A 12064-nucleotide genomic window follows, 5' to 3' on the forward strand; every position below is an offset into this window, starting at 1 on the left:
TATGTTTCAGTTAATATCCGTGGTGCTAAAAAAATACTTAAGAAACGTTAGGAACCAAATATTTGAGTATTTGTTCTCTCGAGGATCATTGTAGATGTAACACACACAGGACAGCATGGCTGATGAACCTCCAGAGAAGAAAATTAAACAAAATAAACCCTCAAATGAAGAGGTTTAAACTTAATTTGTTTTTTTAACATTATAGTGCTCGTTATATATTTGAAGCTATAAAAATGAAGTTCATTATCATGATGTTTTGTGTCACATTTAATTATTGAAAACTAGCAAATACTCGGTTTATGTCAGTTTAATGTCACGTGTTTATAATATTTATATTTCCATTTGTAGGGTGAAGAGAGAATAAACTGGAGGAAACGGAAAGAACAAAGTAAGTGAAAGCTTGAAAATATTCTACATTTAAAAAACAGTTTTTGACATCAAGCTCAAAGCTGGGATTTATATTTCGTATAAAAAAGCGCTAGACGCATTAATAATAGTCAGAAAAAAACTATTTTTTTTAAATAAATCTGTTTATCAAACCTTTAGACTAAATATAAAAGAAAATCTAAAAATGTTTGCATATGTGTACGATATAGTGAGAATATGGAACTCATATTCAAGGAGGAATAAAACACAGTTGAGCAAAAAAAAAATCAATTTGTTGCAGTTGCTGATATTTATATTTACAAAAAATAAGATGAAATTCTATGTAATTCAATGAGATCTTTATAACATACATAAAATGCATATAAATATCAGTCATCACTCCATATCTGCCAATAATATGTCTTAGTAAGATTATATTTAATTGTTAGTTTTATGATCAAAGCTCTGCTGTTTTAAAACATATAAAGCAATGCAAAACAATGATGACTGAGAGATTAACAAATAAGCCTGATGATCATATTTCAACAGTGTTCACCTTGAACTCTCACGATCATATTACACATGATGTGTGCTGAATCTGTCTTCATCCCCAGAGAAAGAGGAGAAGAGACGGAGGAAAGAGAGCAAACTCATCCAGCAGCTGGAGAAACAGGAGCAGAAGCAGAAGAAAGAGGAGGAAAACAAGCAGCAGGTTCAGCAGGAAGAGAAGGAAAGTAAAGGTGAGCAACACTGCAGAGCTTTGGTATGTTAGAAATTGCATACTACCACTACTACATTGTGTACATCCCACTATAATGTGTACTAAACCAGGGATATTCAATCTTTTAGATGCCATACTGACTCTCAGACATGATCATCCTCGTGCAAAGGACCCCGCGCTAAAATTTAAATAGCAGCTTTAAACTTTGAATGAATAATAAATGTCTAAATAATATTTGGAAATGATTTAGTTTCTGTTGTAATTAGTGATCGACCGATATTGATTTTTTTAGAACCGATACTGATACCGATAATTTGTGCGTTTATGTGCCCGATAACCGATATGCAGAACCGATATTTATTTACTGTTATACTTCTGTTTTTGACACGATTACAACACCACTGATCTGAATAAACCTTTTCATTTATAACAATCACTCCTTCTTTGCATAGAAAACAAGACAAATCTTATTTAAACACTAATAAATGAAAGTGCAAAAAATGAAAAAGTGCACTGTTACTAAAATTAGTAGTCTTTCGTGTTAATTTTAATCTTCATATTACAAAAATAATTGTATTTATAAAATGCATCAGCAGCAACACTAATGTGAACAATAAGCAAAATAATTGTAGAATGTCTGATGTTTTCAAAAGGAGAAAATAAATTAAAGACAGGAGTCATATCAACTTTGCAGAAATGTAATACTTCATTTTAAACTACAGTAGATTTATAAGCTGTTTAATAGGCTAAAGAGTGAAGAAGATTTCGCTGGATAATGTTAAGTAACTGAATAATAATCTCTGGAATATTGGAATATAACAAATAAAACATCGTATTTTATTGCATTTCTCAAATGGTAATGTTATATCAGAATTATTAATAATGCTTTTGTCATTCTAGATTATGAAATATCTGCTGACAAAGCGCTGTTTATCTATGCATTTACACAGAACTATACTCAAACTGAGATCGGTCGCAGAGATAAAATTCAACGCTTTTATTTCCAACATGTGCTCCTTCATGGCTGTATTATTTAATTCATGCAAAGTTACATCTTTATTTGGACAGGACATGACGGGTTATTTTACGTGACTCCGTGAGCTTGTCTCTATTTCTTAGAGACAAGCTGCATAAACTAGCTACATTACAGGCATTTATGTAACACATCTAATTTGTGCATTAATAGCTGTTATATTAAATAAAGTTTACTACAGCGAAGCAGGTAAGGTATACTTTACATGTGCATGCCGTTGCCTCGTTTCCCCTCAGATGCGCTGTAATGGCGATCATGCGCACAAATCTCAAAACACCCACAAGATGGCGGCATTATCTGTAAATCCGATATTACAAAACCGATATCCGATTATAGTAAAATGCTTAAATATCGGGGAAAATATCAGTAAATTGATATATCGGTCGATCTCTATTTACTATAGTACTATAAAATGCACTGTTTGTTTATTTATTTCAATTTTATTTATCTTATTTTTGATTATTTATTTACAGTATTTGTTCTTTTTTTCACTGTTTTGCTCTAAACTTTTCCCTGACCCCAGTTTGAAAACCCGTGTACTATATAGTACTATACCAGAGTAAAACCGTCCTTATTTGTCTTGTCAGGTCGTGCGTATACTTTGAGCGTGGCTCTGCCAGGCTCAGTGATGGATAACGCTCAGTCACCAGAGCTGCGGACGTACCTGGCGGGTCAGATCGCCCGGGCGTGTGGTGTGTTCTGCGTGGATGAGGTGGTCATATTTGACGAGCTGGGCGAGAACGCGAAGTGAGTCGCTACTTTGATTTTTTTTTTTTTTTTTTTTTTTGTCATTGATTACATAGCACTACATCCAGACAACAAATTCTGTGATTTGGCCTAAATGTACCTAATTTGATGATGCTGAGTCCAAAAATATCAACAAAAGTCATTACATACAGTGCATACAGACTCTCTGCATCTGAGTCGCTGAGGACACCATGGTTGAATTTCATTTATAAATGAAATGTGCCTAAGAAAGTCTGTAAAGTGTTATATATTTGCGCAAATCATTTTACACCGGTGTGACGATTTGTGCTACCTGCTCAGATTTTGCTACCTCCCATTAAAACAGTAGGTAGCACACAATGCAAGTATGGTGTTGGTAGCACAATCTGATAGGTAGCGTTATTCAGCAGAACACTGGACAACTACATAAATTTATCCACTAACCATTCAGAAACGTCCAGTTTCATTCTAAAACCCCAACAGATGCAGCCAAAAACATCTGGGTCATGTTTGCATTTTCTTCTGTCACTGGCATATAATTCTAACCTTAAAATTATGGATTATAATGTAATGTATGAGCAAAAATTGAGCAAATGGTTGTAACCTGGTTTAGAGGAAGAGAGGAATCATGTGATTGTGGCAGTTTTCTGCTGAGAATATGAGACTTCTTCACCTTACAAATAATCGTCAACAGCAAAAATGCTATGAACTGCACACCATTTTTTGTGATAAAATGTGATGTGCTACAGCAAAACAGGCTCTATTTTTGGAATCAGCACCCCAAAATTAGTTACAAACAAGTATTGGATATCATTATGTATGATGCAGTGCTGACAATTTAAATGCATAGATATGCAGTTTTGCTTTTTGAATGCATAGTCCAAGCTTCAAAATGTTCTCTTAATATTTCAGGAGCGTTGAGGGAGAGTTCAGAGGCATTGGAAAGAAAGGCCAGGCCTGCGTCCAGCTCGCACGCATCTTGCAATACCTCGAGTGTCCACAGTGAGTGCTGTCGCAGTCAGATTTATGTCATATGAATGTGCATGTAGACGTTGAGGCATCATATCTGTGTTGCGTGCAGATATCTGCGGAAATCTTTCTTCCCGAGGCATCCAGACCTGCAGTTTGCTGGTGAGTTTCACATAATCTAATACTGACCCTGTTTTAGATCTGAATGTTTGCTTAAGCAGTTTCAATGTGTTTCAGGTCTGTTGAATCCTCTGGACAGCCCGCATCACATGCGCATGGATGAGGAGGCGGAGTTTCGAGAGGGGGTCGTGCTCGACCGGCCCAGCAAACCGGGGAAAGGGTCCTTCGTCAACTGCGGGATGAGGAAGGTGAGTGTTTGAAGACATGCAGAGTGATCTTTCATTGAACAGGAAATGACCTCAGACTGTTTATTCTGTCTACAGGAAGTTCAGATCGATAAACAGCTAAAAACGGGACTGAGAGTGACTGTACAGCTTAACAAGAACCAAAACAAAGGTAAACACACTGCTCACACTATTCATATTTTGAAATGGCTTATATTTTTTATTTTTCAGTTTCATTTTAATTTTACTTTTATTATATTGATGAACTTTGCAACATTGACAGTTATTGAAATTAATTGAATCAATATTGAACTGATTTGAGCTGAATAATGACACTGTTGTCTTCTGTAGAGCTGCTTATCTTATCAATATGAATTTTGCAACATTAGCACAGTTATTTTCCTGTTTATTTCAGTAAAACTGCTTTGAAACCATCTGTATTGTATAAAAGGCTAAATAGTAAATGACTTTCAGTTGACTAGTATCTTACTGCAATTCGTACATATTTTATAAGTTGGCTAATTCGTATGACCTCATTCGTATGATTTTTACTAAATCGTACATATTTTACGAGTTGCCAAATTCGTATAAATTTGTATGAATGACCTATCCCTAACCCCGCCCCAAACCTACCCATCACTGGGTTTTAGACAAATTGTACGAATTTGTACCAGTGAGGTCTTACGAATTTGTACAAATTAGCCACGTTGTAAAATATGTACGAATTTCCGCGAGATAGCGTTTGTTTTAGTTTTATTTCAGTTAGTAATTTTAGTACTTAAGTACTTAAACTCATTTAATTTAGTTTCCAAATTTTCATTTAGTTCAAGCTTTTTTATACTTTTAGTTCATATATTATTTATTTTTTGAAATGAAAACATCCAGTAAATTAAACTACTTTTGCATAAATCTGTTAATCAACCTCAGTCCTGATCAAAACTACTAAATGTTTAAAAAAAATCCTTTAATTGCCAAGTTCATAAATGATGTCACTGAAACCCCCACAAAAAATGGCTTATTTTCAATATAAAAAGTGACTGTGGACTGGATATTTTTTACCTTTTATCACAGTCTTGGACATGTCAAAGATTAGTAACAACATTGGTTTTGATGCATTGTTAGTTTTTGTGCAGCATCAGATTTAAATTTTTTCTCCCTCATTTACTGTTCGTGGCTGTTTTTGCCCCATTGACTTCCATTATAACGACATTTTTTGATTGCAAAGCCATGACGCCATATAATCATGCATTCTTGATTGTTGATGGTAGTGTTGTCACGGTACCAAAATTCCAGTATTCGGTACCGATACCATGAAAATTTTATGGTTCTCGGTACCAATTTCGGTACCACAGTAAAATCTATTGGAATTATTTTACTATTTTATATAGCCTATTTTAAAAACATTAATATGATTTGGAGTGTGTGTGTTTGTGTGTGTATATATAGGCTACCTCAATGAAATAAATTTTGAAATATAAAAATAAATAAATAAATAATTAAATGCTCAAACATCCATTGTGTACTGTTGAGAAAAACCAGCATATGCTGGTAAGGTAGGTTTTGAAGCTGTATGCTGGTCAAATGCTGGTCCTAAACTGGTCCTGCTGGTCCATACTAGTCCTAAGCTGGTCCTGGACCAGCATAAACCAGCTCAAACCAGCATACCAGCTTCAAAACCTACTTTACCAGCATATGCTCGTTTTTTCAACAGGGGTAACAGACGTGCGTGTTTATTTTAGCTATTCCGTCAGAGAAACAACACACTACAGCCTGTAAAACTATGAAATAAATATCAGTAAATAATGGTAACCTAAATAATAAGAAAGTTAAATATCATTTCAAAAAGCATTCGTTTTTTATTTCCACACAAAGACGCGTCATATATAGCCAAAGTCCCGTTATTACTTTGATATAGCCGCTTTGCGCTTTGAGAGGGATGTGGGACACGAGCAGGAAAGAGACCATTTCTCTTTAATAATATCTTCGTTATCTCCTGATGTTACAAACAACTGACACTTGTTGTAAAAGGTCTGAAGAGCAAGTTTTATCCTCCGCAGGGGCAAGACATTCAGGCTATGTTTGATTTAGCGCTGCCAGAGAAAACGAAAGTAAAAATCACTGGTGTGTGAAACGCGCTATACAAATAAACTTGACGCGCCTTAAAGTCTAATAACGAGCACAAACTGTTAAATAGAAACTGACGTGCAAGCAAAAAGGTTTCTGTCCTACGGTGTTTCTTCTACTTTACCACAGTAAATAATGCGAATAGCCTATAATAGGCCTAAATGCGAACGAAAGAAACGTTATAATCCCCTGCGTGAGTGAAGATTTGGAAAAAGGATCAGATTCCATGTTCAGTGGAATAACTAATGGAATATTGTTAAATTCTCTGCTAATCAGGTGACCAGATCGCGATTCGGAAAACAGAATACAAAGCTTAAATGTATGGACTCACGCACCTCTCTTATTCGGCATTAACCAAAATGTTTCCATGGCTGCGATGTCACATTTAATTGCTAACCTATTATTTCTTCTGTAAACAAAGCTTTGTGCTTCACTCGTGTCATATTCACGTAAATACTGGCACAGTCCTATCAGTGGGTACCGAATATACCCGGATTCTCGGTACTACCAGTACTACAGAAATGCTGGTATCGTCACATTTTCAAAATTTCCGTACCGACTTGGTACCAAAGTACCGGTACTTTTGACAACACTAGTTGAAGGTTTTCCCTGTTGGGTAGAGGTAAAATTTTTATTTTTTAAAATTGATCACCAGGTGGATCACCATTAAAGGATTAGTCCACTTTTAAATAAACTTTTCCTGATAATTTACTCACACCCATGTCATCCAAGATGTTCATGTCTTTCTTTCGTCAGTCGAAAAGAAATTAATTTTTTTGAGGAAAACATTTTAGGATTTTTCTCCATATAGTGGACTTCAACGTCTACCAGCAGGTTGAAGGTCCAAATTACAGTTTCAGTGCAGCTTCAAAGGGCTTTAAACGATACCAGACGAAGAATAAGAGTCTTATCTAGTGAAACGATCGGTCATTTTCAAAAAATATACATCTGTATATGCTTTACAAACAAAGTCTTTACTTTACAAAGTCAAAACAAGCAAAACGCTCCAAAAGTTCTCTTTAGCTCCGCCTACTACCATGAAGCACTGCGAATGATGTTATTGAGTTAATCTCTCTACACTCTTAAAATACTACACAAATATATATATATATATATATATATTTCTCCATCAATTTTAATTCGATTATGCTGGTCGCAATGCGGATTGTAGTTCTTTCCCTCACTAAAGCTGTTAAAGGGATAGTTCACCCAAAAATAAATGATATTATGGTTTTACTCACCCTCAAACCATCCTAGGTGTATATAACTATCTTCTATCAGATGAACACAATCTGAGTAATATTAAAGCTTTAAGTCTTTATAATGGTTGTGATTTTGAAGCCCAAAAAAAGTGCATCCATCCATCATAAAATAATCCATACGACTTCAGGGGGTTAATAAAGACCTTCTGAAGCGAAGTGATGTGTTCTTGTAAGAAAAAATATCTATAATTATATCTTATATACTAGAATCACTCGATTCTGGCAGAAGAGTGACCTCTGACCCGACGCATGATCTATTGACAAATGCTGAAGCACAGAGGATAGACCAAAACAAAACACCGGTCATGAATTAAAAGTCTAAAATGAGAATTTTTAAATAGAAATGTTGGATGATTTCAATAAGAGAAGTGAAGCTTGAGTGTGTTGCACAGAATTAGTTTGAACCATGAGAGGCCTTTAAGCTTACGATACTCCTACATCCTGAATCATATGCCGCAGCTCAACTCTCTCGTGAACACGCGGACAGACGTTACTGGAAGTTAGTGATTACAGTTTATGAAAGTTTTTAATATGGATATTTTTCTTACAAAAACACATTGCTTTGCTTCAGAAGGCCCCTGGAGTCGTATGGATTACTTTTATGATGGATTGATGTGCTTTTTTGGGCTTCAAATTCTCAGTTACTATTCACTCCCATTATAAAGCTTGGAAGAACCAGGATATTTTTTAATATAACTCCGATTGTGTTTAACTGAAAGAAGATAGTCATATACACCTATGATGGCTTGACGGTGAGTGAATCATGGGATCATTTTCATCTTTGGGTGAACTATCCCTTTAAGTTCTGTGTTGAAAAATAAGGTGGATAGAGCTAACATAGATTGTAAATCTGTGACATTGATTTGAACCCTGTGTTTCAGAGGGTAGAGTGTATAAAGGTGCAGTTGTGGCTCCTCACGTCCCGAGGACAGAAGGTGGGCTGTACTGGGGCTACAGCGTCCGACTGGCTTCCTGTCTCAGTGAGTTCTTCCCATTTATTCATCTATTTCATCCTTTATTCCCCAGAAGCTAGTAGCACTGAAACTGAGTTCCTCTTATGTGTGTTTCTGTAGGCGCCGTGTTCACAGAGTGTCCGTATAAAGGCGGGTATGATCTGACCATTGGCACATCAGAGAAGGGAAAGAACGCAGATCACGTCACTTTATCTCCATTCAAGTGAGTTTCTCATGGGTTTCTGCCACTGTCTTATTTTATGGCTGATGATACATGTATTCAGAGATGTCACTGTCCCACTGGGACGTATTTTTAAAAATAATATCCTATTCTAAAACTAAAGTAATCTTGACAAACTATATATCATTTGAAAGCTAGTTTTTTAATTTTAAATGATTAATTTGAGACAAGATAACTCATCACAGTCTTGAGTCGAGTTCAGACCTTTATTTTGAAATAGCGATGTACATGTAAAATCATGGTTAAGTTTTACCAAGCCCCGCACATGACATGCAGGAAAAAATATACATATATTGGGCCATGAATTAAGAATTAGCTCCCTCATTTTTATTAATTCGTTTCAAGGGAATGAATTTTTAATTCATGGTTTAACTCAAACAAGTGAATGAATTAGGAAATGGTGGCCATGAATTAAGAATTTGTTCCTTGTTTTACTAAATCAAAACGAGCTAATGAATTAGTACAACATGGCCACAATTAACAAATGAATTAATAAGTGGCCTCGATTTTACTAAAAATAGGGAACAAATTAGTAATCATGGCCACAGTTTATTAAAACGAGGGAACAATTTCTTAATTTGTGACCATGATATTTATATTTTTGTCCACATGTCATGTGCAAGTTTTCATGCCAAGTGTCCAAAAGATTGCTTGGAGGTCAACTACTGGGAATGTTTGGTACTGCGCCCAAACTAAATCTTACTAAAAGCTCATTTTTTGAGATATCAACCTCAAATTTGGAACAGCTTGTTTAGATTTATGGCTTAGATTTTCTAGCAGTTTTAGCATAAAACATGTTTTATAAAATATATACTTTAATAACTATAATCACTTATAATCTGCTATGTGTCTGCTTTCAAAAGAGACTAAACTTGCATCTGTAATTATGGCAATTTAAGTTGGATAAAAGGTTAAAAATGTTGAACTGACAGTTTACACGTTTTAAATATGATGTTTTGATTTTCTGAGAAATAAAACTCAACTTCGTTCTCTGTCAGGCACATGCTGGTGGTGTTTGGTGGTCTTCAGGGGCTGGAGGCCAGTGTTGATGCCGATGAGAATCTGAACATCACTGAACCCAGCGTGCTCTTTGACCTTTACCTCAACACCTGCCCTGGGCAGGGCAGTCGCACCATCCGCACCGAGGTGAGAGAGAACATGCATTTTTGTAAAGGGCTCCATAGGGGAGATTAAAATTTTCTGATAATTTACTCACCACGACATCCAAGATGTTCATGTCTTTCTTTCTTGAGTCGAAAAAAATGAAGGTTTTTGAGGAAAACATTCCAGGATTTTTCTCCATATAGTGGACTTCACTGGGGTTCATTGGGTTGAAGGTCCAAATGTCAGTTTCAGTGCAGCTTCAAAGAGCTCTACATGATCCCAGACGAGGAATAAGAGTCTCATCTAGAGAAACCATCGGCCATTTTCTAAAAAAAATAAAATTTATATACATTTTAACCACAAATGCTCATCTTGCACTGCTCTGTGATGTGCCACATGTGACGTAGTCACATTGGAAAGGTCATGCGTGACGTAGGAGGAAGTACCGAGCAAGTGTTTACAAAGCGAATGTGCAAAGATTAAGTCAAAAGCACTTAAAAAAAAGGTAAAAGTTGGACCGTTTTTGAAGTTAAAGTTTTTCGCCCTACCGCGGTACTTCCACCTACATGACCTTTCCAACGTGATGCGTGGCGCATCACAGAGCAGTGCAAGACGAGCATTTGGGGTTAAAAAGCATATTTTTTTAGAAAATGACCGATGGTTTCTCTAGATGAGACTCTTATTCCTCGTCTGGGATCATGTAGAGCTCTTTGAAGCTGCACTGAACCCGTTGAACCCCAGTGAAGTCCACTATATGGAGAACAATCTGTTCTTCAATATTTAATGTATGTTTGAATAAATCCTTAAATGGAGTAGAAGCAGTTATTATAAAAACTGCCTTATGTGCAATTTAAATGTTTTTATACAAATCAACTGTTAATTTTAACCTTTAATATTACAGTAATGTACCAACTAACAGGGTTTCCTGTATAGTTTACTGACCAGATATATCCAAATGAACCCAGCCCTAGAAAATAATATTTTTTCCCCATAAAAAAGTGTTTTGAGCAAAGTTCATGTTCTTGTTTAACTGTTGCAGTTCATTAAATGTTTTTATCTTTCATGCAGGAGGCCATACTGATCAGTTTATCAGGACTCAGGCAGAAAATCGCAGCTGTATTTCCTGACCTGTCCAAAGGATGACCACAGGAAGTGCATTTAAAGGACTATAACTGTCTGCAGCAGGAAGTGCAGCAACTGGATGAGCTGACCGTGTCCACTCATATCTGTAAAATCAAAAGCCTTGACCTTATGAATTTAAAGTGTATACAACTTTTGCATTCTTTATCAATGTACATTTTGTGAATCATTTTGTATTGACTCTTTATTGAAATATTACTTTGTATCAGTGAACTGTCAAAGTTAGAACCATAAACGAACAAATCATGAAACTCTGTTTTCAAACATATACATTTATTTTTTCAAGACAGGCATGTAAAGAACATTCATAATGAGCAAAACAGTCCGCTCATATACTGTCAGAATACTGCAACCATGAGTAATAATCATCATTATCATAAAGGTACATACTGATTTCAGTCTGAAACCCTGTCCAGATCAGTTCATCTCAATACAATGCCCATTACCCACAATCCCTCTGCTCTTGTGCTTGGGCAGATGGTTGATTCAACATTAAGGGTGATAACTGAGGTCATTTCGAGCAGGACTTGAAAATTAAATTTAAAAATGTAATGTTTCAGATGTTTACAGTGAAATTTGTCATTCCGTTCTTCTCATGCTTGTTGATTATTTTCAAGATCAACTGGATTCTGTATGAACCCGAGCAGATTTGTCAGCTGATCAGCTGTTATTTGTGGTTCTTGTACAAACCAAAGGCAAGACATTCAAAGCAGCACGAAACTACCTGTTACCAACAACAACTTGAGTTCTCCAATGAAAGCGCAGTGCCAGAAAAGGCATCGTCCAATGAGAGCAGAGCATTTACAACAGTCATATGAAAATACTCATTTAGAAATAGAAGCGATTCAGCGTGATATTTTAAACGCGTGTGTGTTTTTACACTAACAGCTGTAGCCAGAAAAATTCAAACTGTACAACTGATCAATAACATCAGAACTACTTGTTAAAAAGGTCGTCATAAACCGAAAGGCCTCTACACACCGCTGACATCACTTTAAACGCGACACAGTATGTTTGTGATTGTTGGTGTTGATGAGTATATATTTTTCTTCTTGTTGGTTGAACTTCACAAAGATATGTC

The 12064-nt window shown here is 35.8% G+C and overlaps 1 protein-coding gene across 1 annotated transcript; it reads left to right on the forward strand.

The window, feature by feature from the left end:
* The first annotated feature begins 30 nt into the window (after positions 1-30).
* Positions 31-11578, forward strand: spout1 (SPOUT domain containing methyltransferase 1). The gene is made up of 12 exons (XM_048165764.1): positions 31-172; positions 349-388; positions 981-1106; positions 2708-2867; positions 3759-3848; positions 3928-3977; positions 4053-4183; positions 4259-4331; positions 8427-8525; positions 8619-8721; positions 9738-9885; positions 10912-11578. The coding sequence occupies exons 1-12, from the start codon at positions 116-118 to the stop codon at positions 10984-10986; spliced, it is 1152 nt and encodes a 383-aa protein (XP_048021721.1). The 5' UTR covers positions 31-115; the 3' UTR covers positions 10987-11578.
* Positions 11579-12064: the final 486 nt, after the last annotated feature.

Source organism: Megalobrama amblycephala, linkage group LG18 (genome assembly GCF_018812025.1).
Source record: "Megalobrama amblycephala isolate DHTTF-2021 linkage group LG18, ASM1881202v1, whole genome shotgun sequence".
Lineage (NCBI taxonomy): Eukaryota > Metazoa > Chordata > Actinopteri > Cypriniformes > Xenocyprididae > Megalobrama > Megalobrama amblycephala.